General features: G+C 40.4%; 1 protein-coding gene across 4 annotated transcripts in view; it reads right to left on the reverse strand.

Annotated features, from left to right (window-relative positions):
- Positions 1 to 26,037, reverse strand: part of grid1a (glutamate receptor, ionotropic, delta 1a) — a 230,555-nt gene that overhangs the window by 120,369 nt on the left and 84,149 nt on the right. Inside the window, exon 1 of one of the 4 annotated variants that reach the window (XM_076743101.1) lies at positions 20,954 to 21,195. The exons of the other annotated variants lie outside the window; for them this stretch is intronic. Coding sequence (XP_076599216.1) covers positions 20,954 to 21,158 — 205 coding nt within the window. The 5' untranslated portion in view covers positions 21,159 to 21,195. Of the gene's footprint in view, positions 1 to 20,953; positions 21,196 to 26,037 lie in introns of those variants that run through there. 4 annotated transcript variants of the gene reach the window in all.

The following is a 26,037-nucleotide window of genomic DNA, read 5'->3' on the forward strand; positions in this document are numbered from 1 at the left end:
ATTAAAGTCTGGCCCTGGTAAAAACTGCATTGCCATGAGAGATAGATACGTCTTCTCCTGAGGCCGATGAAAGTCACTCGGTATTGTGGTGTTATCTTGCAGTTTTAAGCTCAGGCATGACAAGTGATCAAGAAAGTTCAGTAAAAGGAAGACAAAGTGCAGTGCCTTGTACCCTTTCAAAAACTTACAAGTGAAATAAGTATCGTCAACCATGTCTGTACTGTTTTCTTTTGCCTGTTATATGGAGGAAGTAGATCAAAGTGGCCTCAGTTAGTAGGGTGGAATACAGTTTGCTGGTTTTGTTTAATGTTGAGCCACAAGGAAAAAATAAATCAGGATGCTTGTGGAGTTGTAATGCTGCACTGATGAAGGCTCACAGTATTGGGATAAAACTTACTTACCTACATGGAGTATTCGGTGGCCCCAAGGTAACTTTCTGTGGCCACAGTATCAGGACATGGTTAATGCCAAACCTTGGTATAAGTATCTGTGACGAGACACAGTGACTTCCCAGAAAAGACCACCTGGCGTACTTCAATATCCAATGTGTGGTGGAAACTCTTGCAAGATAAAGGAGGGAGGTCACCAGGAGACTTCAGATGTCTTAAGCAAAAGTATTTATTGCAGGCTTGATGCATTGCGGGGAAGCTGATGAGCACTACAACGTCAAAAAGTGACCTATGGTACCAAATCCTGAAGATGTCCTCTCTAATGGGATATATATGTGTCATCACGTTTCTACCCCCTACTCCACAAACCATTCCCTATTATGAATATTCTATACCTATCTTCTACATGTGGTAATTCTATTGGATACTCAAATCTAAATATTAGCTCCTACCTTACTATGTGCTGACATCCATCCTACTAACTGAGGTCACTTTGACCTACTTCCTTATTAAAACTGTAAATACTTGGGCAATCCTCCTTGAATGGTCCTCCCTATGTGTGTGTACAATTTATCTATAAGACCCTGGTTACTATGGCAACTGAGCCAGGGAGTGACTTCCTACCTACCATTTGCTAGAACGGTCTCTAAATATTGTGTTGATGTAAGACAGTCTGAGGTCTCTATACTGCCTAACTTTGAGACCCTTGTGCTCATAACCTAAGAGTGAGCATATGATAGAAAATTCCTCCACACAGTGTTGAGGTAAAATTGGCAAAGCACACACGCATCCAAACACATGCAGACAGAAATGGCTTCTTGTCCTCGAGTTGAGGAGAAGAACAAGCCAGATATTGGCATTGACCACAGGGCTCGTTAACAATGCCAAAACAAAATGCAGCACTAATCCCAATTAGGCATCTGTAATGAGGGGAGCCTGCACACAAGGAGGAAGTGCCAGGCTGCATCCCCAAAACTCAATTACACAGCTATCCAGGCAAGGAAAGCAGTGACAGAGTCCAGTAATGTGTGTATATGTAAATTTGTGCGTGTGTGTGTATGCATGCAATTGCACAGATATGGCTCTAACTGTAAAGAAACAAAGATGGACACAGAATGGGTAAGCAGAGGGATTGTGTGGTTGCGGAAGAGGCTCTAACTCCAAGGGAACACACACCGAGAGGCTTAATTCAAAGCCAGTGTTCTTTAAGGGAGCCAGAGGTTCAAACATGAAGTGTGTTTACAGCTGCAGGCAGAAACCATTCGAAATAACCAACAAGTTAGAACAAACTTTGTTACTGAGCTGACACATGAGGTTATGTGGCACACAGGAGTCAACTGCAGGTCAGGTAAACACACACAAAAACATCTCAGTGAAAGTGAAAATAGCAGCAATAACAAAAGTTTCAAAAATATTCCACTGATGTAAACAAGAAGTGCCTCATCAACAAGACCAAAGACATATAGAAAAATATTCCAAGGCAAGTTCATTAAAACTCCACAAGTGCAGACTCACATCATTTAATAGCGACAGTGACAGTGAGCCCCTGGCAGATGCTGTTCTTACCAACTCAGCCATGTGCACTCAGAAATGAGATCTTTGAAAGTGTAGAACCTGCTCTAATTCAACTGCTACATTCTAATAATAATGTTGGAGTTATCAAAGTTCAGTTAATTAAAGCATTTATGTGACAGGTGCTGAAATAAGCAGGAGAACATGCACTGTTTCGCAAGGTAACTCAAAAGGCCATTTGCCTTTTTCAAGAAGGCTCATTGACACTCCACAAGTGGAAATAAGGTGTGAAAGCCGTTTTACCATGGGACCAAGTTTTTGTGAATATTCTCTGAGGTGTAAGAAATCTCCAGCCCAGCAGACTGAGGTGAGGTGCTTCCATTTCAATACAATTACATCACACAATTACACACCGTGCACACAAATTTAAGTGACCTACAGACAGCAGCCACTGTCATAATGTGATACTGATTTAGTATAAGATTGAAATTGATTTCTTAACTTTCTCTGCACAAAGTTTGTGATTCTCCGGCGTTTTATGAATCCTGCACGTCTCACTTTCTCGGTCCGTGACTGTTGGTAGAGAGGGATGAAAATGTACACAATGGACAGGAGCGTCCTCATGATACTTTAATGTTTTGGTTTTGATGATAGGCAAAAAGTTTAATTAGAACAAGGTCTCATAAAGTAATAGCAGAAAATATGTTATGCTATATTAATGGCATATGATGTGGTGACGGCATGCTAACTCATAGTCCTTAATAGTCCTTAAATGATGCTTACAATGGAAGGATGCTGTACTGTGTGTGTGTTTGGGTGTGTATATATAATGTATATGTCATGTGTGGAGTGTGTGGAGGGAAGGAAATAGGGTGTCTCCTGCAAAGGTCACCCAGTCCCCGATTAGACACATCAGCAGGCTATTAGCAAGAAGGGAACCGCCACCACCCTTATCCAATCAATGAAAAGGATTCCATGTGAAAGAACAGCTACCAGTTGTAACCCCTATACCATTTAATTCCCTCATTCATCGTCAACCTCTTATCAAAGTATTACACTGCGGCAATAGATGACAAAAAAAAAAAAAAAAAAAATTAAAAATGAATAAGATATCTGGAGGTTGAATTGGATAATGGTTTGCAATGTTATTACAGGACCTAAAAAGGTGGCTTTTGGAACAAGATTCATACTTTACAGACAACTCTGTGTATGTGCATTTGTGAATATGTGCCCTTTTCTTTTAATTCTCTTATCACTTAATGTTTCAGGCAAACTTAGCCCTGAGTTTTTAAGCCCACTGCCACCACTGAAACACCTCAAGAATGCCTCACCTCCAAATCCCTTCACACATGCATGCACAGCCATAATTGAATTCCTCCTATTTTTCAGAGTAATCGGTGAGAAACCCTCACCTCTGGCTATTTTTATGTTCATGGCACTGCAATTCAAAGTTTGAATGACAGCAGCATTCTGATGAGGTGCCTTTATGACTGCGCACACACACACACACACATGCATACATACACACATGTTGAGTCACAGTGCATTCCTCTGTCAGCGCACAAATCTTTTATCTATGACCAGTTTCTCTTGTCTCTTGATGACTTCATTTGAATAATGCCCTTGAAGAGAGATAGTCACAAGAACATTAAGGAATGTCCAGTGTGTTAATGCGTGTTGCCTCCAGGAGTCATTGCAAATCTCCACACATGGGTAACACAAATGCTTCTGGCAGCCTTGTGATGTGTTCCTCTGGTTTTATTAGATTAACAATCAGTCCAGAGATAAAGATACCCATGGCTTTGGATGGACAACACAGAAATGTGCAATAGAATATGAGAGTGCTTTTCCATTTGTATCCACGACTGAGAGCTGTCCAGGAAATGTTTGAGGAACACTGAAAACTAGACGGGTTGATTGGATTGGCGCACTTAACGGGGATTACTCTGGACAGAACTTAACAGGGATGGCACGCTTTTGTAACCTGGCTCTAACTTTGGTGTTTCTATCATTTCAATAGTCATTTCAATATTACACAATGAAAGAAAACCTTCACTAGACTGTCAAATGTCAGACTGTATTATCCCAAGATAGCCCTTCACCAGCAGGATTACAGTAATTGAAAATGGCAAAAAGTGTGTTTGCATTTGGATCCGTTTTTGTGTGGCTAAAAAGGATTAATGGTGAGGGTTTACAAACTATAGTCTAAGAACTAATAGTATGATTAGAAAATACTTTTTCTTGTTCAGTGAACAGGTCAAGTGGGGACTGAACTAATGGAGAGAGCGTAGCAATAAAAACCCCTGCCTTTTATCTGGCTCCTTTTCATTTCCGTCACTCTGGCTTTGTTTCCAATCGGCCTCACTCTCTCACAGTCCTCCATCCATCTTTTTGTTGTGTCACTCTCGGTGTGGGTCTTCCTGTCTCTTTCTTTTGGGCCCTAATTTCATCAGCATGGGAATGTGGGACACAAGGGGCTCCTTTTCATTTTGTAAAAATGTGCAACAAAGAGCTGGAAGCTGAGAGCCAATTTTGGGACAACAGACAATTAATCTCCCTTTATGCATTTTAATCTCTACTCTCTATTTCTGTATTCTGGTCTTCTTTCTCTCCGTCAACCCCCTGCACCTTCTACACCCTATTATGGTGGCCAATGGAAAAAACAAGAGCCTGGTGGTTATACGTAATTCCAATTATGCAGACACAATAATTAGATGAGAATAAGAGGTCCAGCAATTACCACAGACATCGGCTACGTCCAATGACTGTATTTTAAAAAGTTTCCAACGCTTGTAAAGAAGTGATTCATATGCCTACTTTTCTATTTTTGAATTGAGAGAAATAATGATTTGCATTTAGCTTTTTTCTTCTGAACTGCACAAATATGCTGACAGACTTATATCACTGATATAATTCCTCTGCAACTGTGCTCACAGACATAAAGTAAATCCATTGGTTCTGCTGCTGGGTTTGCCAGGAAAAGACGACTTCATTCAGCCACAGCTAAATAGCCCATTAAAATATTTTTATAGTGTCTCCTATTCAAACAAAAACAATTATTCTTATAGACATGGAGACCTTTTAGCAAACAGGCTATTTTAGAAAACAGTCAAAAACATGAGGAGCTAATATATAATCCCTTGGGTTATGTGTTTCTCTCAATGGAAAGCCTGTCTTTTTATTACTTCCACTGTACAGTGACATTACCCTCGGAGTTTATTGTAAGTTATGCACCAAACTGAATGACTAGTCTTGTATGAGAAAATAGACAACTGTGGCTTCAAGGATTAATATTTTCAAAACCTACAGGTGACTAAAGCACCTGCTCCTGAATCATGTGAGCTAACAGGACAATAGCTTTGCCACACAGTCACATGCTGCAGAAACTTGTACTGTGTCTCTTTGGAAACAAAATGACTTACAGCCTAGTGTGTGACTGTTAGCTAATCTCCTGGTCTTTGGGGGTATAGTGTTTTTGCCCGAAACAGTCAAGACAGTCAAAAATAATATACAGTATCTGATACAGACATCAGTATTCATAGTAGTAGTTAATTGTAGGTAATATTCTAAGGGCGAGAGCAGCTATCAGAACTGCTGAATAGTGCATCACTTATCATTTGCAGCAGCCAGACTTTAAGTCTTCTTTGATAACTAAACATTTAAACGGCTGCCCTCTGGTGCAAGCAATGAGTCATCAGCAGGAGTTTGACATACATTTTTCAAACTAACATTTGACATTCATCCTGCCTCAGCAGTGGAAATCAAACACCAAGAGGGCCAGACACTGAAGCCCTTTGTTTCCTCTTCGATCTGAAATACCATGAATATCCTGTCACTCTTAATTGCATGCATTTTGCTGGGTTGTCATCCAACTGCCCCAGATGACACCACCCCTGGCTAGAGATCTGTATTATCTTGGCTTGTTCTGGTATTTGTGTCAAGGCTGAGGGGTGAAAACTAAGCTGAGAACTGGGGTGTGTGTGAACTGTAGATCCTCTGAAAAAATGCCATGCTTAGCTGAGCCAAGCTGGCTTAGTGCTTTCAATGGGTGATCGCATTTCTGCTCTTTCCAAGGGAGGCCTCGGCATTAGAAAGTGCTTACTCACCACAGACCAGACTGGACTGGACTGCGCTGTGACGCAAACACAGAGCTTGCTGAATTCAAAATGTACAACCCAAGAGAAAAACTGTGAGTTTGTATAAACTGAGGTCATTCAAAATCAATTATCCAATGGATAATGGAGACAAATGCAAATGTTGCTTCCGATGTGACCAGCAAAGGACTCCATCCATCCTTGGTGCACTGTAAGGGCAAAGGTCAGAGTCAAACTGAAGGAGGAACGAGTCAAACTACATCAATTACATATTCAGCAGACTCTGACATATCTTCTCATCAACTCAGGTAGGGCAGGCAAGAAAAAAGGCAAATCTCCTGAACCCCATTATAGAGGGTACACTACAGTCAGGCAATCAATGTCATTTAATACTTTATAGTGAACCAAGCCCACTTAAACAGGAGTGAATGATGGTTGAGCACTCAGCAATCTTAATTAGTAAAATATTAAAGGCATCTAATAGGCACTTTAGCTTTGATGGATGGTATGGATCTGTACCACCTATTGTGGTGTCACAACAGTGACCTGCTTCTGCCAACCACTGAGAGGAGAAATGAAGGGAGTGGGAATATGGGAAGGCCTGTGATCAGATTTGAAAGATGAAACAACATTAGCGAGGGTCTGTGTCCTCCCACTCGGACCACCAACAAGGAGGCGCAAGTCCATGATCTGGTGGCACAGAGGGAGCAAGTGACATCAGCCTGATCTAATGTCATTGTCTCATCAATTCATTGCACTTTTATCCCGTTCATATTAATAGTTTTTGACCCCATTACACTCTCCTGCAAGGTTATACACATCTTTGTATTTTTTCCCCTCGGTTAAATATCTTTTCTATTTCTGTCACTGAGTTGATGAGCTGACCTTGTGCTGATTGGGCAAGACTGATCACTGTTCAGATGGAAGGAACCAAAGAGACATAAAACTGCAAGCAAGATCTCAAGACTCATAAAAGTGTAAATAATAAAAGCAGAGGGACACTCTACATTCCGCATGCCCTCATGGAAACTATAAACAAAGGGTCATTACTACGGCTGTCAAAACTGTCCAAAAATGACATATGAGTATTCTTTCTGAAGAAAAAGAGAGAAAAAAAAAAACACCTACACATTACAAAATAAACAAATAAAATAATGTCCTATACTGTGCCCTTGAATTCACACATTTCAGCTTGACCTACCTTTCATTTTCAAAGTGACGTCATGTGCACAGTTTCCAGTTGGTGTCGGTCCACATGTCCTCAAAGACTGCAATGTCTCGGACAAATGGGAGAAATTCTGGTCATGTATTACCTGATTATGGGTCAATTTTCCCATGATTTCTGTGCAAGTGACTAATGGAGACAACAGCTTTTGAAGTTTTTCCAGTATTGAACAAAAGCGCTGCAGGCAGCAGCCGCGAAACGAGCTGTAATGTAATCCCTCCATGGGTTAGTACACTATCGCGGTACGTCCATTAAAAGTACTTATTTTTTGCCACTAACAGGCTTAGATTGTTATTATCAGTGTTTGACAACATGATGGAACGGATCCGAACAGTGAAAGACATGTTTCTTAAAGAGTAAGATCAATTGTGTTTCATCAGAAACAGCTGTTACAGCACTTACGCCAAAACCACCAGACTCCATTTACAAAAACAGTAATTTTAGCACTGTAAAACCCACTGCATTCAAATACAACAACAAAATAAAACTCACCAAAAACATCTTGGTGCATCTTTCCACTGTTCCAGCAATCATCATCAACCCTGGATATGTTCATATAAACCCTAAATTCTCTGAATCAGGAGAGCAGGTTAGAGAGAGGACAATGGACTGGAGCTTCTTATGCATATATGATCGAGGTTGGTAACTGACTAACGTTAGCTAAACTGTGATATCTAAATTAACCCTGAGCCCATTAGTCTATAATCTATAATCTATATATTAATCTACATTTTTTGATAAGGTGACCAGGTGTGAGGAAGATTAGCCACAACAGGGTACCAGTCAAATGGGATTACAGTTGGTTTTTATCACAGCAGAGATTGCTTCATTCATAATCACATTGCATTATTTTCTGATGATCAAGTTCATTGTTAAAAGTTTTTTTTTAAAAGCTTTTGATAATCATTAAATATCCTTTTGTTGTTTTATAGTTAAGGCTTACTTTATAGCATGCTAATATACAATAATCAGAGAAGTATGATAATGTATCCGTTGAAAATGTGCTGTTCCCTTAACACGAGCTGTTATTATCCCCGTCAATTATCACAATTTGGATTAATTTGGATTATTTATTGCATGCCCTCTACTTTAATTTGTGGAATATGCTGGAATTTGTGAATTTCCATTGGGGATGAATAAAGTATCTCTCTACCTCTCTATCTATCTAAAGCAGCCACCAGATAAGGAAATATAGATTTTGTTAGCAGTATTTATTTATTTTAAACTAAACATTTTAATTTTTAAGAGAGGGATACTTGCAACCTTTTCTTCAATTGTTACATGGTGAGTGTTTTGATGTGACTTGCCATGAGCCCTGTACATTACGCCTATGATCATCTCTGGATACCGTTTGGAGCCCAGCAGCAAAGAAAGCACATTTGGAAAAATCAGTCACTAGCTATTCTTTGAAATGTGTTTTTCATCATGTACAGGTATTTATTCATCAAAGGTTGTATAACATAGACAGGGTTTTAGTATGCTTCTCAAAGCATCTCCCATAGGTTTCAAGAGAACTGGCATCAAAGTCTGGCATCCAGCCGAGTTTCCTTGCATGTGTTCTGTGACTCGCGATAATATCCCAGTTTGAGCACCGGTGGGCAGTAGCAATCATCTCATCTCTCAATTTCCCTTAAACTAACACTATCTATCCTATGAAACTCCATGCAGCTTAAAGACATCTTTATACTTGTCTGTATTTTTCTATTCTCGTTCCCCTACCTGCCGTGCGCTAACGTTACTCTTTAAATAACCTCATTTATACACAAAGATGAACACATCTCTTGCGGACTTGGCAACTGCTGTGCACCATGACTGTAGTTTGTGTCCAAGTTTAGTTCCAACTGGCATACAGCAGAATTCAGCAGAATATGTTGTTTTCAATGCTAAAATGTAGCATGACAGTGTGTATTGCCTGACCGGTTCCAACATGGCAGCAAAGACCGATGCTGATGGAAAAATAACACATCTGCTAAATTGTTATGTTACCCTGGTGTCAATAAAAAGAGCAACCTCTGACCAAAGTAGAAGTACTGATGCACACAGACACTTAAATCCTTGGTCAAGTGTTCAGTGGGACTCCACTAAAGGGTTACTCCTGGAGAGTTGCAGTGGACAGTATGACCACTAAAGGAGGAGAAATCTTTGGTGTACAAACATCATGGAAGAAAGCAAGCAACCTTGCACTCCAAAGGAGGCACCAACTGTTGATAGGTATTCTCTTTGCAGGCTCTTTCACTATCTCTCTCTACTGGAGGAAGCTCAACAGTTAAGCTGAGAGGCTGTGCAGTAGTTGAGATGGAAAAGCACCTGAGGCTTGTCTGTAATGTTTTATGGAAAATGCATAACTTTTGTGCCTTCACATCAGAGTAGTGCTCCTCCACACTACTGAGGCTTTGAGCCAACTGAACCATTAGGGCCATACTGTACTTTGAAACTGTGTTTGCTGGGCAAACAGACAAAACATCACACACCTCTGTTGACAAAGGGGAGAAAAACACTGTGCAACACAACACATTCAGTCCTGAATATATCAACTATTCAGAGGTGATATACACTCAGTGAAAAGACAAATCCCTGTACAATAATGCAATCTAGTGCAACATCACCACAAACTAAAGCCTCAAACATTACCATAGAACTGACATCAGCAGCCCTGTCTGCTATATATTTCACCTCTATGCTATTCTACGCAACATTTAGTGCTACACTCAGGGCCAACACAGAAAGTAGAGTGCATTCGTATAGTGCTGCTAAAAATATGGTTGTCGAGTTCTCGGCGATGGATGGTTGTGTAAATGTTTGCCTTGAATGCTTGCGTTCCAGGTGTATGCTCCATCTCATTCTAGCAATCTGTTTTTTTATTTAACCTTTAACATGATTTTTCCTGCTCTTATTCAAATGTCAGTAGACTCACAATTATTTAGTTTTAGCGGACTGATGACCTCATTCCAGGTAAAGTCACTGTCACTTGTAAATGGCAACAGTACCAACCTAAAAGAAAGTGGTTTAGGTTGAGAGGAGGAGTTCAGTTTCAGAGGGATTTTAATTCTTGAGAACTCTAATACAGGTCCTTTTCATGGTTCCTATTCATAAACGTTCTTATATTTAGATGCTTGTCACACTACAAGTCATGAAGCGAGAAGGTCCTGTACACTTACCTCACTGAATAGTCGATGTGAAAATGTGAAGGTAATATCAAATGCAATGTTATTAAGGTTAAAGATGGAGAATTTTCTCATTATTATGTCTGTTGGACTGAAGGCTCTTATTTTGTACCTGTGGAATATATCTTTGAACAACAGCTACAAAAGGCGAAGGGAGTTACACTAATGCAAACAGGTTAAACCACTCGCAGGAGGCTTGTTAGAGACATTCAGAGTACAAACCCTGAGAAAGTCAGTTTTTCCAACATGAAAGTCTTTGCATTGCACACTTAGTAGTATTTAGTAAAACAGAACAATTTGGCAAATGCAGGACAGGTATCACAGAGAAACTAGAGGGGTTATATCAATGACACTGTTTTGTAAAGCCAAAAAGAAAATGCTGTCTTGGCAAACAAAAGCCACATCTACAACAAATAAAAAAGGATCTTTTTTTTTTACAGGCCTTTCAGTTGTTGGAAAAAGGTGAGGTGGGCTTTAAAACTTTTATGTCCTTTTTTTAACAGCAGACCTTGGGCCCCTTCACCACTTTGAACATAGAGATGAATGTGTCCTTTATTTTATCTGACAGATTCTTACTTTGTTTACTTCTTTGAGATAAAAATCAAAAAAGACAGTCGCCTCTTATAACAGTGACTATTGCGGAGTATGGGAGATACTTTCACCCTCAAAAAAGGGGAAAATTGCTAATAAATTAACCATTAATGAATTATTCTTTCTTAACAATCACAGATAATGTGGCCACAATAAAATGTGGGGATTTTGTTTTCCTCCCTTATTTCAACTGGGCCATGGAGAAACCTCATGAACACACTCTGATTATGTAAGTGCACAGTCTAATTTACACTTGGCATCAGTCACATAACCTATATAATTACCTTTTTGCTCCTAATTTAAATAATCTGGATGTCATTATTGTGCTGTAAAACCAATAAACATAAAAGCATGCAATGCACTGCACTGTAAATGCATTTTTATCTTCGCTCTATGAAAAGGGAGCTATAAATTCCCTCCAATATAAATTTCCTTTGCTGTCTCCTCTGTATCCAGTAAAGCCTAAATAGAATAACTTACAGTTAATACATATTTAACATAAATATTTTCATTAGAGCCAGGCAGTAAACATGTACACATAATCCTGAAAAATGTGATGGGAGGAACCTGAAGAATGAACATCTAATTCCTCAGAATAACAGCTAAAACAAGTGTACCGCAAATATTTTATAATAGGGTAATACTTCTCATCGCACTAATACATAGGACGAAATACTGTCAGTGTATAAGGGCACAAACAATATTACCAACCAAGAGACATTCGGGAAGGCACATTTATCATGTGTCTTTCCATCCGCCCCCCAGTTTCATGGTCTTCCTGTGTGATTGATAGTCAACAAAACTGTGACTAACGTGTTGTCCGACTTAATTAGCAAAGATGAATAGCAGCATGTTGAGCCAGTGTCAGCCTTGTTTGTGGAAAAAGAAAAAAGCTGTGCGTGGAGGACTGCCCACCAGAAGCAGTGAAGAGTAAAACCACAGCACCTTGCCAGCACAGGTTAGTGTTCACTGCACAGTGTGAAAGACAAGGCAAAGTTAAGCTATTCAGTGCTTCGAGACAGAGGCAAGAATTCTTGATGTGTAACTTAACACTCCGGATCATCACCTAAGGCAAAGATACATCTTCAGTCACCTCACCTACCACTCACCTTGATGTCTCTCAGCCATCTGTCTAGTTTCTTAATTCCATTTTGTCCCAAGTTTCCCTCTAATCATTACATTAAACATTTAAACAATGATCCCACAGGGGGACTGACCAAAGAGTACCACCTACTGCTCCAATTTCTCACTTCTCCATGTCGTAAAAATTATGCAGCATTACATAACTCATAACTGAGCTGCAAAAGTGAGACATGGCTTCACCCCAAACTACCCCAAATGTATAACAAGGCCAGTGCTTAAGAGCTTCAAACTTAAATACTAATAATTTAACACTGAAGCATGGCTGTGCTGCTGACTCAAACAGTCAGAAATAGGAAGCGCTGTCACACCGTAGTGGCAGCAAAGTGGAATCGCTTTTCAAGCTAACCTTGTGCACCCTCTGATAAGCAGCCCACTCCACTTCACTACAGAAGGGACAACCAAATTTAAAGAGAGAGAACTGCCTCTTCATATATCACTGAATTATCCCCACATACAGGACAACTCAAATCAACCTGTGATGAACTAGCGGATGCCCGGAGGGTTCTGGGATAGGTTGTATCCCCGTGTGAATGCCCCATGCTCTGTCGTATTCTCCTCGGTTCAAAGATTCAAGGCCCATTCACACTGGACTTATTCCTCTAGGGGAGGTGGGTGATTTTAACATTTCCTCTGATAATTACAGCTGCAATTACCTGCTGTTCATCCATGAACTTGCTGTTACTCGTTCCCCATTTGGAAGGGTGTCTTTGTGTTTTAAGTGGATCTGTGGAGTTTTTCTGCATTAAGAGCTGCATGTCCTTTGACTGTAGTTGTGATAATGGAGTAAGTCAAACATGTTTCTGCTAATCTAATAGAGACATGTTAACGCCAACATATAGACCTATTTGGAAAGCAATAGGTCAATGAGAAATAAAGCCCTCAGGAGAAGAAGAGCTCATCAAATCATCTCTTGTAATGTCAGCTACAGGCTGGTAATGGTATTCACTTTTGGTGAGTCCTGCTGAAAGTTCATGTCTATTATATATATAGACTACCTCTTGTTAATTTGTGATGGTTAAAATGATTAAAAATAATGCCTTAAATTACCAGAGAGCACAGTGAATATTCCATTCCCTACCTTTCCCTTTAATGTTAATCTTGTCCAAATGGGGCTGTACTGTAGTTAAAGGACTGCGCGGGAGGCCAGACTCCAAATAGAAAAAAGTGACTCAAAAAATCCCTGTGCCGGATCTAACATAATCAAGATCAACTTCACTCAGACAAGGGACATCCAGGCCTAACCCTGCATCCATGCAGGCATGCCCTTTGGATCTGGGTGAACCCTGTTGCTTGGCTGCGCACAGCACTTACAACACAATGTGGGGCACACTCTTTATGGGCTCAAATCCTTTAAGATGAAGTTAGAGTTCAAGTCCAATGGTCACTGGCCAACAGCAGAAAAGAAGCTGATTTTGGCACTGAGGACCTTGACAGTGGAAAGTGACCACTGTGCTCGGCTGTACATACAGCACTCGCTCTGGAGGCAAACTCTTATAATTTGTGTTCTCTCCAACTCAGGAGTTGTCAAAAGTGAGTGAGAGGGCGGGGGCTGGAAATATTTTCCAGGTAGCTGTTACACAGCTGGAGTTGTGAATGCTTTAATGATGAGGTAGCTTGGCTGAATAAACTTTACTTACTGTAGCAGCATAGAGGCCTCTGGACAATGCAGCCCCTGACTGTAAATGATACTAGGGCTGTCAATCGGCATACTACCTGTACATCATTTCAACATAAACATATCTTTTAAAAGATCTACACACAAATAAACAAAAAATGTCCTATACTGACATGTACAAGATGAATGAATTATGCACTTGTTTCAGCTTAACGCAGAACAGAATGTGATCGTCTGCTATTCCTTTTTTGACATATACTCAATTGAAACCAGTACAAAGACAATATTATTCATGTTTTAATCCATCATTTTGATGGTCAACATGATTTTTGTAAATATATGCTTATTCTGAATTTGATGCCAGCAACACATTCTGCTGGGAGCGGAGAAACAAAGGTTGGAACATTCCACAGGTAAATAGGTTCATTGGTAACAGGTGATGGTATCTGGAAGGGCACAGTTGCTCACAAGCGAGGATGGAGCAAGCCTCTCCACTTTGTGAACACATGACTGGATAAAGGAGATCACTACATGAGCTCAGGAACGCTTATAATAATTTGTTTGCACATGATTGCAATCTGTTTTTATTTCTATTTTACACAGTGTCCCAACATTTGCAGAATCATGGTTGGAGCAGAATTCTGCATATGAAATGACTTTTTTCTTTTTACCACTTGCAGAAAGGCACTGTTTCCCTTTTTAAGTGTAAACAAGGCCAGTGGGCTGTCAGTTTGTCTGAGTTAGCATCTGTTGCCCTTGGGAGTCGCGCCCCATGTTTGTGGCGTCACACTGACATCTGGCAACTTAACTTTGCTCTGTTGACAACATGTATTTTTAATGTAGTGATTTAGTTTGAGATACAAAAAAGGGCCCTTTGATGTGAACACTGACAAAGTGATGACAACACAAACAGCAATTACTGACGAAATGTGCTCAAAACCACCAATTTACAGACATGATAGACAGAAGATAGACATATGAGAAAAATCAAAACAAAAACACAAATAAACTTCCCCCAGCAACCCAAACTCTTCCAGGCCTTTGCATGAATTTGCTATCATTCAAAGCTGAGAGGAAGTGGGCAACTTACACCCACCACATTCTTGGCAGTTCAGTCCATCAACGACACCTTCCACGATAAGAAAAACTGTACACCAGTATTAACCAAATATCCAGCCAAGCAAAAACAGTAAGAAGCTGAATGGAAGAAGAATGGTCATACATACATCTCATGTGGGCCAGTGTGAAAAGACCTTGACCTGCCAGGGTCAACAGCCATTTCTGTAATATCCTCCAAAGCACAAAGCTGTCATATCAGTCATGTAAGTATTTTGTAAAAACCACAAGCACAGTGAGTAACCACTGAAAAGTGAACATGGTCTCCAGTTTGCACGTGCACACACACACTCAAATATCTGCACATATCCATGCCTCGATGTCAGTTGCATCCAGTGAGCCTGGAGGTGACACGGGGGCACGATGCTGTGCTAATGGACCTTCTACCTTTTTAAATGAGATCATGGTTCTCCACAAATGAGGGACTTGGAGAGGGGCAGTGGTGGGTTACTGCAAAAACCATCATCCTGGGCTGCTCAGTGGATAAACAAAAAAATCACCTACACACACACACACACACACACACACACACACACACACACACACACACACACACACACACACAAACACAGCTAGCTGCCAGACTCTCATTAAACCATCAACACCTCCTGAAGTCAACTCATCCGGTGGGTGAGATGGCAGCAAAGTTTGCAGCTCCCCTTTCTCCATGCCTCATTTACCCCAACAGGACGGATGTCACTAGCAAAATAGGCACCATGAATATTTACATGCGAGCGACTGCTGTTGCTGGGAATGCAGTCTGCATGTTCAGTGGTTTCCATTATTTATCTATTTCTTTCCCTGTATCAGTTTATTAAAAGAATCTGAAAGCTGTTGGAAGAAAAAAAAATCCATAACATCATAATCAGTAACAATGAAAAAAAAATACCCTCTACAACGTACACGAGAGCTTGTTAGACAGGAACAGAATAACCTCTTAGAAGAAAAATAACGTTAAACACAAAGATTTGTGTTTCTTGAAAACACACTATTTTCTGACTTAATAGCAACCTACACCAGACCAGCTAGTGCACTTCTCCAATACCAATGAATATTTTTTCTTTATCCACTTCTCTTTCTCACTCTATTTGTTTTGTCTATAATAGAGGGAGGCCATTTGGTGATAAAGCAGGAATCCATTACATGCTTTCACTCTCTCCTCTGACCTGTGAAAACAGTTTGGCTTTGTCTCATGAGGGGAGGGTTCTGAGTGAAAAATTAATCACTGAAGTACGTGACAACCTCTGCTACGGATGGCTGTCACAGTGAGGAACTGCAGTTAGAATTGGCCTAAACCCACGACAGGGCAGAATAACTGGACAGACCTATGACTCCTCTGACCGAAGCATCACAATGAGGCCACCAGAGGCAGCAGGCTCAGCAATCACACAGTATGTCCTCCAAAAAGGCAAACAGAAAACTGTCTGGGAAATATGCTGCTGTCTCTCCACGCTGTCAAGAGGTGAAATCTGATGTCATCTCATGTGTGGAAATGAATCAGGTTGTACAAATTAGGAACCAAATCTACGCAGCACTGAAGTGTGTAATAGAAATTATATTGGAAAGATGGCCTTGGTATGTCTGTGCACTATTTGGTAAAACTGTGGTGCAAAATGAAATTTAATTTATTTAATATCAAGCTGTTTAGGGCCAGATCAATTACAAAACAAACTAATTTATTTGAACATGGAGTGACTGACTTGAACGTGCAAAATGTTTTAATTACATGGATTTACTTTGGGGAATCACATGTTTTCATTCAACATGATGAGAAAAACCAGAATTATGGCCGTCTGGTTGTATGCTTTGAAGACTTTGAAAGAATTTAATTAAAAGGTATTACATGCATTTTTTGGTAAAAAGGAAGTTATCATTGTATTGACATGTGTGAATCCAGTGAATCATTTCCAGTGAGAAACATGTTGTCTTCACTTACAGATTATTTTTCCAGAGGAGTACAGAGGACTGACAGAGAGCTTCATCACAATGTGCAACAACAATCACCTGAAGCTCAATATCAGCAGAACCAATGAGCCTGTGGTGAACTACAATGCTTCAAATATGGCCAAAAGTGCATTTTGTTGGGTCACAGTGACAGTTAACCACCAAAGCCTTCTCAGTTCATCCTTGAGTCCCAATGAAGATTTATGCCAACTTTAAAAGAACTCCTTCAAGGTGTTTCTGAGAAATTGCGTTCATGAGATTGAGTACATTGAGTTGAGTTCATCCTTGAGTCCAAGTGAACTTTTGTGCCAGATCTAAGAAATTCTCTCAAGGCGATCCTGACATATCACGTTCACGAGAGCAGTACGGACGGATGACAACCCAAAAACATAATGCTTCTGGCCATGGCTGTCGCCAGCGCAGGAGCGTAAAAATAGAAAGTGAGAAATAAAACAAGAGCAAGAGCGAGAGAAAAGAGCGGGAGAGGTCAATTACACGCATGGCATGCAGAATCAAAGCGGCTCCATCTAAATGCTTTTCTTCTGCTTCATCCCCCCCTTAGATCTGCTTCGATAGACAGAACATACTGTATTGGTAGGCCATTGTTGAACACACCGGATTTCATTAACACATGTGATATATGATATGTAAGAGAAACACACGTAAATAACCATGGATGAGCCAACAGCTTTCACACGCCAAGCTGACAGAGTGTGATGTATGCCATGGGGAGATAAGGCTGAAGGTGGATCAGTGGGTATCCATAGCTCAGGCATATCACGGTGCTTTATGTCTTCACTTAATTGGTTACAAAACAAGGAGAACATTCCTTTTTGCACTACACTTTAAATTTAAATTAAAAAATCAAACTATGGCAAAGTGCACCTGCATATAACCAGCATGCTGACATGCTTAATCAACAAGGATGTTTTCAAATCATTTTAGATGGAAATCTTCAGTCCTTTAGAGTCTAGCATACTTGCTGCAGACTGAGCTGCTGCTGGGTTGTTTTAGCAGAGCTTGAGATGGGTGAAGGATGAAAGAGGCTGAGTTCCAGCGCATCAATGATGTGTTTTGCTCTTCCTATTTCCCTGCAGCTATACATAGTTTGGAGTTCTTCTCAGCCAAACCAAGCCACTGCTCTGCGCTTTCAAATCAATCCAAAATGGCGGCATACACAGTGCTCCTCTAGGCTTAGTCAAGAGGCTAACAACATATCGCATAGATGACCATCACCAAAAAAGTTGAGCCCTCAAGCACTGAACTACCAGTTGATTAAGTGTTGGAGCCCTATGTAGATATGGAGTTATGCCTCCTTTTCCACTTGTCTCAGCAATGTTTTTCCAATTCACATGTTAACTTTCTCAGGGCCAATTTCCACAGTTTGGCCTGTCAGAACTACTGTCTCTTATTTATTTTTTGCTACACATGTATTAATGGATATTGCTGTTTGAGGGAAAAAAAATCGGTAAGGTAGCTGATGCCCTTTTGTTTGTACACAAATCCAAATTGTACCACCTCATCAATTAAAACTATTTAACATAAAGCCAAAATGAGTAATGATGCCAGAATGAGTAAAAACAAACCTGGCACATTTGCCATGGTTGAAGATGTTCTGCTATGGTGACAAATGCTGAACAGATTTTCAGGTTGCACCTATCCTAACTGACCATGCCACATAAGTCTATCAAAAGCAGAGCCAGCTCAGTGAATGCGCCATGTTTTCACATGCCAGTCAATAGATTGATTTGATTACACACACATTTCCCCCAAAATGACAACAAAGTCAAATGTAAAATTTTTAAATTGTGGGACACTACTCATCAGTTTATGAGTAGTACTAACATTATGCTGTAATACTTAAAGAACAAGAAAACAAGCACCAGGCTGCCATGGGATGGGATCCAAAGATGGCTTGCAGAGGCCATCACCCAGTTGGTGTGCCAAACGACTGAGATGCTGCCAATCTGCCAGTCAGTGTGGCAGAGGTCAAGGGAGTCAAAGAGCTAGTTCAGTACCTCAAACCCAAGTACTTTATCGAGAGCTACTCTAACTAAATGCATTGAAAAACACTGAGAAGAAAGGTTTGATAAAAGTCAAGCTAGCCAGGCCAGAAAATCTAGCTCTGATGACTGACTGCTGGGCAGCCCTCACAAACAAAAGCTACATCACAACCACCCGTCACTTCATCAGCACTGACTGGGAGATGCAGTCCAGTGTGCTCCTAAGCTCAATATTAACTGGTTAGTCACCAGTAAATGGGTATCAGGCTAAAAGTAAAATTAACCAATTAACTGGCATCCCTAATACAAACATTAAATAGCTCTTCTATTGCTGCAAAAGAAAACATGGCATGACAAACAACTAGTTTCTTTCTCACAATGTTCTGTTGAAAAATGTTGTTGACAATAAAAAAACAATAAGTGACCTGTTTTTTAGAGTTAACATTCTAGCTGGTTTTGTCACCATGAGGAGTGAGCCTACTGTAATCTCTGGACCCTTCTTAGCAAAAGGGGAGAACTATTGAAATGATTTCCATTTCTGATCCTAGGTATTCTGAAAAGTTACGTATTGTGGAGCCAAATAGTGATAACATCCACATCAAACACAGAAACTGATCTCCATAATAATCCATACCGCAGTCAGCATTATGTCTTCATCCATGAGATTATTTACAATTGTAGCTAGCAGTATTGATTTGGCATAATCCTAAGAACCTGGAATTTCACCAAAGTGAACTTGTGGGTTTATGTGCACTGGGAAAAGAAAGTGGTTCCAGAATATCTTAAATGTTGCTCTGGCTATTGGTGATGAACTCTGAGTGGGGAAAAAAAAAAAAAAAGACACAAAAAGATAAGATCATGGGCATTCAGCCGGTGTGTGAAGTGTTTCCATGCATACTTATGTGTAAATGTGTATGTATAAGAGGCCGAATAGAGAGGAGAACATGGCTGCTTGAAACCCCTGGAGCTCAGTCACAGAGACAAAATACTGATAGAGAAATCCACAGTCGTCACACTCCACTAGCTCCCATCTCTCTGCCTCCCTCCACCTCACTGCGTTGCTCTGAGCACTAGCCCTGATCTATCCCTTCCTATTTCAGGCTTTCTCTGTCATTCTTATTGTTGATTCATGCACACCCCAAATATTCATCTCCTACAATCCATTCTTACCCTGGTCAATATTCCTCCCAGTAAATACCACTTTATCTAATCCCTCTCCGATTCTCGTACGCTCCATATTACCACGTTTCACTGCCCACCTCACTTCACTGCTTTCTTTCCCACTGCCTAAATGCTTGTTAGCTTAAGCAAGACTTGGGAGTCCCACTAGCTCTGCCATCTCAATTAAGAGTCCACAGCTCATTCAATGAGACCGTAATCCATAGCGAGGAGTAACATGAGCACCTTTGCCTGTGAATATGTTCCTCTTAATATAGGCTCAAACTCTGTCCCCACTGTGGGCCACTACTCCGTACTCATGTGAAAAACATCTTCTAGACAATCAAGTGCAGAGAGTCTACATGTATTTGATCAAATCTCTCGTCAACCTTTTTTTTTCTGGGATACTCATTTGGTTCTTACTGAGTGACATGACATGCAGTCCAAAACCTAGAACAGACAGGCAGCGGCTTGCTTTACCAAATGGGGCAAACCAGAGGTAGCCAGCCAATATTCACCCATGTTGGCATGCTTTCCTTTATAACGTACAGAGGCATCTGTTTTCCAATCCGTTCCTGCTCCCAAGGCTGTGCATCTCATTATAAACAGAGAATTGAGCAACATCGCTTTTTAGGCATTCAAAAAAATGTAATTACGTGCACATATGGGCAGAGGCTGAACCCCCCCGAAGTGTCGTGGCTTAGTGTGGGATTATGACAAAGTGGGCCAATGTGATTCCATTCAGCATTCAAAGCCATACCAGCAGGGAAGACAACAGCGCTGTCTTGATGAGTGTGTGGATTTTTTCAGGCCAGTGGGAGGCAAAGGTTCTGAGGCATATACAGTGATGTCTTCTTCTACAGTAGTACCGGCAGACTGCTGCCTTTTTTTATTTAGATCACGTGCACTGTAGTTTCAAATTGAGAGTGTGTGTGTGTGTGTGTGTGTGTGTGTGTGTGTGTGTGTGTGTGTGTGTAGAAAGCTTAAAACTTGTCTTACCTGGTAAGTAGAGGAATGGCAGCATTGATATAAAAGAGTGAAAAAGAAACAAACGGGTAAAGGAGAAAAAGACACACAGAGAGAAATGTGACAGAGAAAGAGGGAGAGAAAAAAAAAGGGACACACAGTTAGTCAAGCACTCTACCAAATCCATTTCAGAGTGAGTTAAAAGTGTCAATGGCAAAGTGACATCTATCAATGTCATTGTTCCCACATCACGTTCCCCATATTTGAACAGTCATTAATCATGGAGTCTGGACTGATGTGGGCCGTAATGACACATGCTAGTCCCGGGCCTTTATTATAATTGGCATGAACACCTAGTTGGAATTTGGCGTAATCTCACACTGCCAGGCAACATTTGTGAAAACCCTCACTTAACCAATCACCTCAAAGCCAGGACCTTGCAAAGCTGTAGCTGCATTTATGTTGGCTTAGAGTCATTTCTCTTTTCAGCGAAAATGAGGGCAAATCTTCCTGTGATTTCTGCACCAGTCTGTGTTATACTTACCACTTGACCTTGTGCAGAAAGACCAGATTAATATTCAAGATTATAATTTCCTATTTGGCATGCAAAAGACCTACGTTGAATATTGTCAGTGAAGGGCCAAGAAACGTAGACACTAGCTAAAGGATTTCCGCCCCCGATGAACTACCACACAGCATACATTTTACCCCGACTGACAGGGGAGACATCCTCAAAGAAATCTAAATGCTAGCCACTCCAAAGTGTGGTAAAATGCTTGGGCCTTATTGTGTCATTACTGTCTTATTAACTTTATAGAATTAGAAAACAGAGGATTTACAGTTGTTTGTTAACTGCTTTTACAAAGCCACCATAACTAAAGCCATTAAAGCTACTGTCATATGGCAGCTGTGGAGCCTTCCCAGTTGAAGAGCCAGGTTGTGCATTAGAGGTTTAGTACCATTTTTGTCTCCTGTCCATTTTCATACAATATTTAAACTCTGTGTGTGAAAAACCTTTTTGTCACATGTGCCATCATCCAAATAATTAAATGATTGCACAATGACTCCAAATACTCTAATCACAGTGAAGTTTAAAAAAAAAACAAAAAAAAAAAAAAAAAAACACACAACAGCAAAGCTTTATTTGTTACAGTCTCTCCTTTAAACCACTTCTCCCACTCATCTAGAGGGAACAAATATCCAGTGAAGTTAATCTTCATAGACTTTTCTGTAGCCTTGTACACAATCAAGGATTAAGAAGATTAAGAAAAAGCTCATGTCACATAAGGAATTAGTTACAAACACTTTAAGTTGAATTGTAGGCCATTTTTGTACTTTCATGACTGGCAAAATGCAAACATTGAACATTTTCTGTGAAAGATCTTGCAAGAAGCACTAAAAGTGCTGAAGCCATGTTTCTGATGAGGTGTGTTGAATATTTCAGCTAACAAAGAACAAGGCAATACCTTAGAATGCAAGGCCATTCCTCAACTGATTAAACACAGGAAAATTAACTTTCTGTTAAAGGCAATCAATGCTTTGAAACAAACAAAGATTTAATCTGAACAATAAAGTAGAAGTTGTTTTTCCAAAGTTGTTTTCCAAGGGGAACTCTTTGATTACCTTGATTTATTGAACCCACCTTAACAGGTACTGTAGCCTGGTCTGGCAGCCTGAGCTTGAGCAATAAAACCACTGGGGAGTAGGAAGATTAGTAGAAATACCCTGTAAGGTCAATGTGTTGACTCAGCTCTAGCTCAGTGAACTCTGGGGAAGGTATTTTTGACTGCCCTAGTTACACACACACAGCCAGATGTCTGTGCAGTACATTACAGCACAGTGCAAAATTGTTTTCCACCTTTTTTCCCCGCAAAGGAATACACACAAATGTGAAAGGGGCATGACACTGATCACTTGCAAGTCTTTAAGATGGCAGGTAAATGGCATTTCCATTCTAGTGCACCTGTCTAATACATGACAGGTAGGCCTTTGTCTTCAGGCACAGAACACATCCAGCAGTCTCAGCTTGCAATGCATGTATGTGTGACCCCACTTCACTGTGCCTAACTCAAGATGATACCAGTAAATAACAAGGTGCTGATATAGCATGGTATGAAAATTGGCAATTATCAAATTATACATTTGCTTATTTACTGTATTGAATTCTACCATAATAGTGTTATTAAAAACTACACCAAGTTCAATGAAATTATAATAAAGCATTTGTTCAACCTAGAAAACCCTTCTGTTTTCATTCTCTCAAGGGTCAGTGAGATTTTCTAAGACAGTTATCATACCGTAAAAATGTCATACCACTGCAACCTGACTACAGAGGAAGCAGGTCCTTTCCTAGAGTCAGCCATGTTGCACTGCCATGTTTCTACAGTAGCCCAGTGCGGACAGGCCAAACACTGATTCTACAGAGCGCCTTTCACTGTTTTTGTGTTTTTAGTAGTCACTGTATGGGGAGGATGAGGCAAGAGATATTCAGCTGGTTACACGCTGCAACCTTACCACTAGATGTCACTAAATCCAACACACTGGACCTGTTATTGACTCCCTGTGGAGCTACAGTGTTAAAGGAGAATGGACTGTATGTTTGTGTTGTGCATAATTTCTTTGGTGGTTTTATTGTTGGAAAGACAGATTTTCCTCTGTGGATAATAAGAACAGGCTTGACATGAATTCTTTTCAGCCTCAGTCTCTCCCGCTCCTTCTTCCCTCAGCATGGCGATAAGACACTTACCTATTTGAACCAGACTATTCTGTTTGCTCTTATCAGCGCGTCTGATCACATCGCTTTTAAAATGGGTGGCCTGAGAATAAACGCTCCTTGCTCTGTTCTCTCCTCACTTGCCCTGTCATTGCAGTGTTCAATTAAGCCCTGTGGGCCCCTGATCCAACCCCTTTTAGCCTTCCCTTCAACCCCTTCTAAACACCTTGACTGTGACCTTCCCCATTTGCTGTCTAGCCTGAGGCAATGAAGCAACACACACGCAGATGTACGTGCACACACTTCTAAATGCATACCTGATTAATCACAATTAGTGTGCAATTATGTGCTAATAACGTGTGAGCATCTGTGTTTGTGCATGAGTGTAAGTGTCTACATTGAGCTAGTTGTGTGTGGTTCCTAGTGTCTGTCAGCATTTCAGTCTGTTGTGTTCTGTGACTGCCTCAACCTCCGAAACTCTCTGCAACCACTCACAGTGTGATCATTACTGCAAAAACCTAAATCTCTCTACATTGGTTTAGACAGAGTAGAGACACTTCTCAGGACTTTGAAAAAGCCCTGGAGAGTTAAGCAAACGCATTATAGAATATAAGACGACATGCACAATCTTAGGCTTATGTTGAAATCTGAAATACAGGATACGTATATTTACGGGACCCTGTGACATGACCATCGGTGAAAATGCAGAAAATGCGACATAATGGTTAATAGCTTTAGTAAGCTTTCAGAATATCTGAAAACCATGTGAAACATGTTTACTGGAAATGCTCCCAATTATTGGATACCAAGAACACCATCGTTATTGGGATTGTGTATGGACAGAGTAGTTTTTGGATAAAGCAAGTGATCACAGTCAGAATCAATCAATGCAATGTGCTCATTTAAATGGATAGCATGGGGCCACGGGGGAATGAAACATCACCCAAGGACAGCTATTATTAGATGTTTATAATTGTGGGCTGCTTGTTCATCTGCAGTGCCTCCTTCATCATAATCAAAGTGACACAAATACAACACACATCAACACAGGGAACAAAACGGACACCTAAGCCCTTGTCACCTACAGCAATAATGCTACTTTTTGATAGTGTCTACACAGAATACAACCACTCTAAAATAAAAAGTATAGATTGCTTCGTTGAGAAAGAACAGGACAATAGAGCAAAAACAAAACAATACAAAACAAAACCACCCTTTGCCTCTCTACATTCACCAACAGCAATAAAACCACAAAATCCTCTGCAAGTTCCACTAATTCAAGCCACAAGAGGATGGTCACATACCATATTTGACGACGTGGCGACGTGTACGAGATGAGCGAGAAATGGACACGACGCTGATGAGCCAGAGGGATACCAGATGTGTAAAACAGGCTTTGTTGGGAGGAAACATTAGTTGAAGGGCTGTAGCAGAGTTTAAATAAGAACCAATGGCAGGCTAAATGAAGTTATTGAATTCAATTGAAATGAAACACGTATGAGGTTAGTGCTGACTTTCAGCTTAAACCTCTCTGTAATTGGTTTGTTCCAGGTGTGTATTGTTCCTACGTGCTATTTACTCTGTCCCCTTGATCAGTTGTGGAAAGGAGGTAGAAATAATCCCAAGGGAAAGTCAAGTTGCAATCATCTGTTACAAGACTTTATGGAGGCTGTTTACAGAGGGACGTATAGAATTCTGTAAACAGTAGCAAGGCTTTAGTAAATGTTTGCCTGTCTATCCAGACCTGCAGTTTGATGGTTTAATAATGCTCCTTTCGGTGCCTTCGGTGAGATTCATGCACCACGCTGGCTAGCAGACTTGGTATTCAGGGGGAAAAAAGCATCAAGTCAAGACATTCAAAAGTCAAATCCAATCACAATGCCCCCACAGCAGTACTTCACACCACTAGCTGTCAGATAAGCCTTGAAGGAAAATGCCATTTCAACTGCCAAGTTGTCAACAGGTCTGGAAACAATACCAAAGGATTCAAGTAGAATAAGTAGGAAATCTGTATAAATAGAAGCAAATATAACATACTGGAAGTTGGCCTGTTATGAACAAATGTAAAGGGCAGCCTATTTAAAATGTAGCCTGCTTAGAGTGAAGGTCAAAGGGAAATGCCACTTGCTGGTATTCACAATGACTTGACACAATTCACTTTCTAATTTCTGTCAACCTGCCTTATCTACTTATCCTAATTTTCCCAAAGTGATTCTCAAGCCTTCTTAGAAAATGTGCCTGGACTTGTTGTATCCAGTAACTGACTACGCAAAGGAGGAGAGAGCAAAAAACAGCAGGAATACTGATAATGACAGGAGAATGGAGATGAAAGTAAATATCAGCTGTATAGATATTAATAGATACATTTATTCTAAACAGATAGAAGTGTCATCAGAGCCAGACA

This window comes from Chaetodon auriga, chromosome 11 (genome assembly GCF_051107435.1).
Source record: "Chaetodon auriga isolate fChaAug3 chromosome 11, fChaAug3.hap1, whole genome shotgun sequence".
NCBI classification, from domain to species: Eukaryota; Metazoa; Chordata; class Actinopteri; order Chaetodontiformes; family Chaetodontidae; genus Chaetodon; species Chaetodon auriga.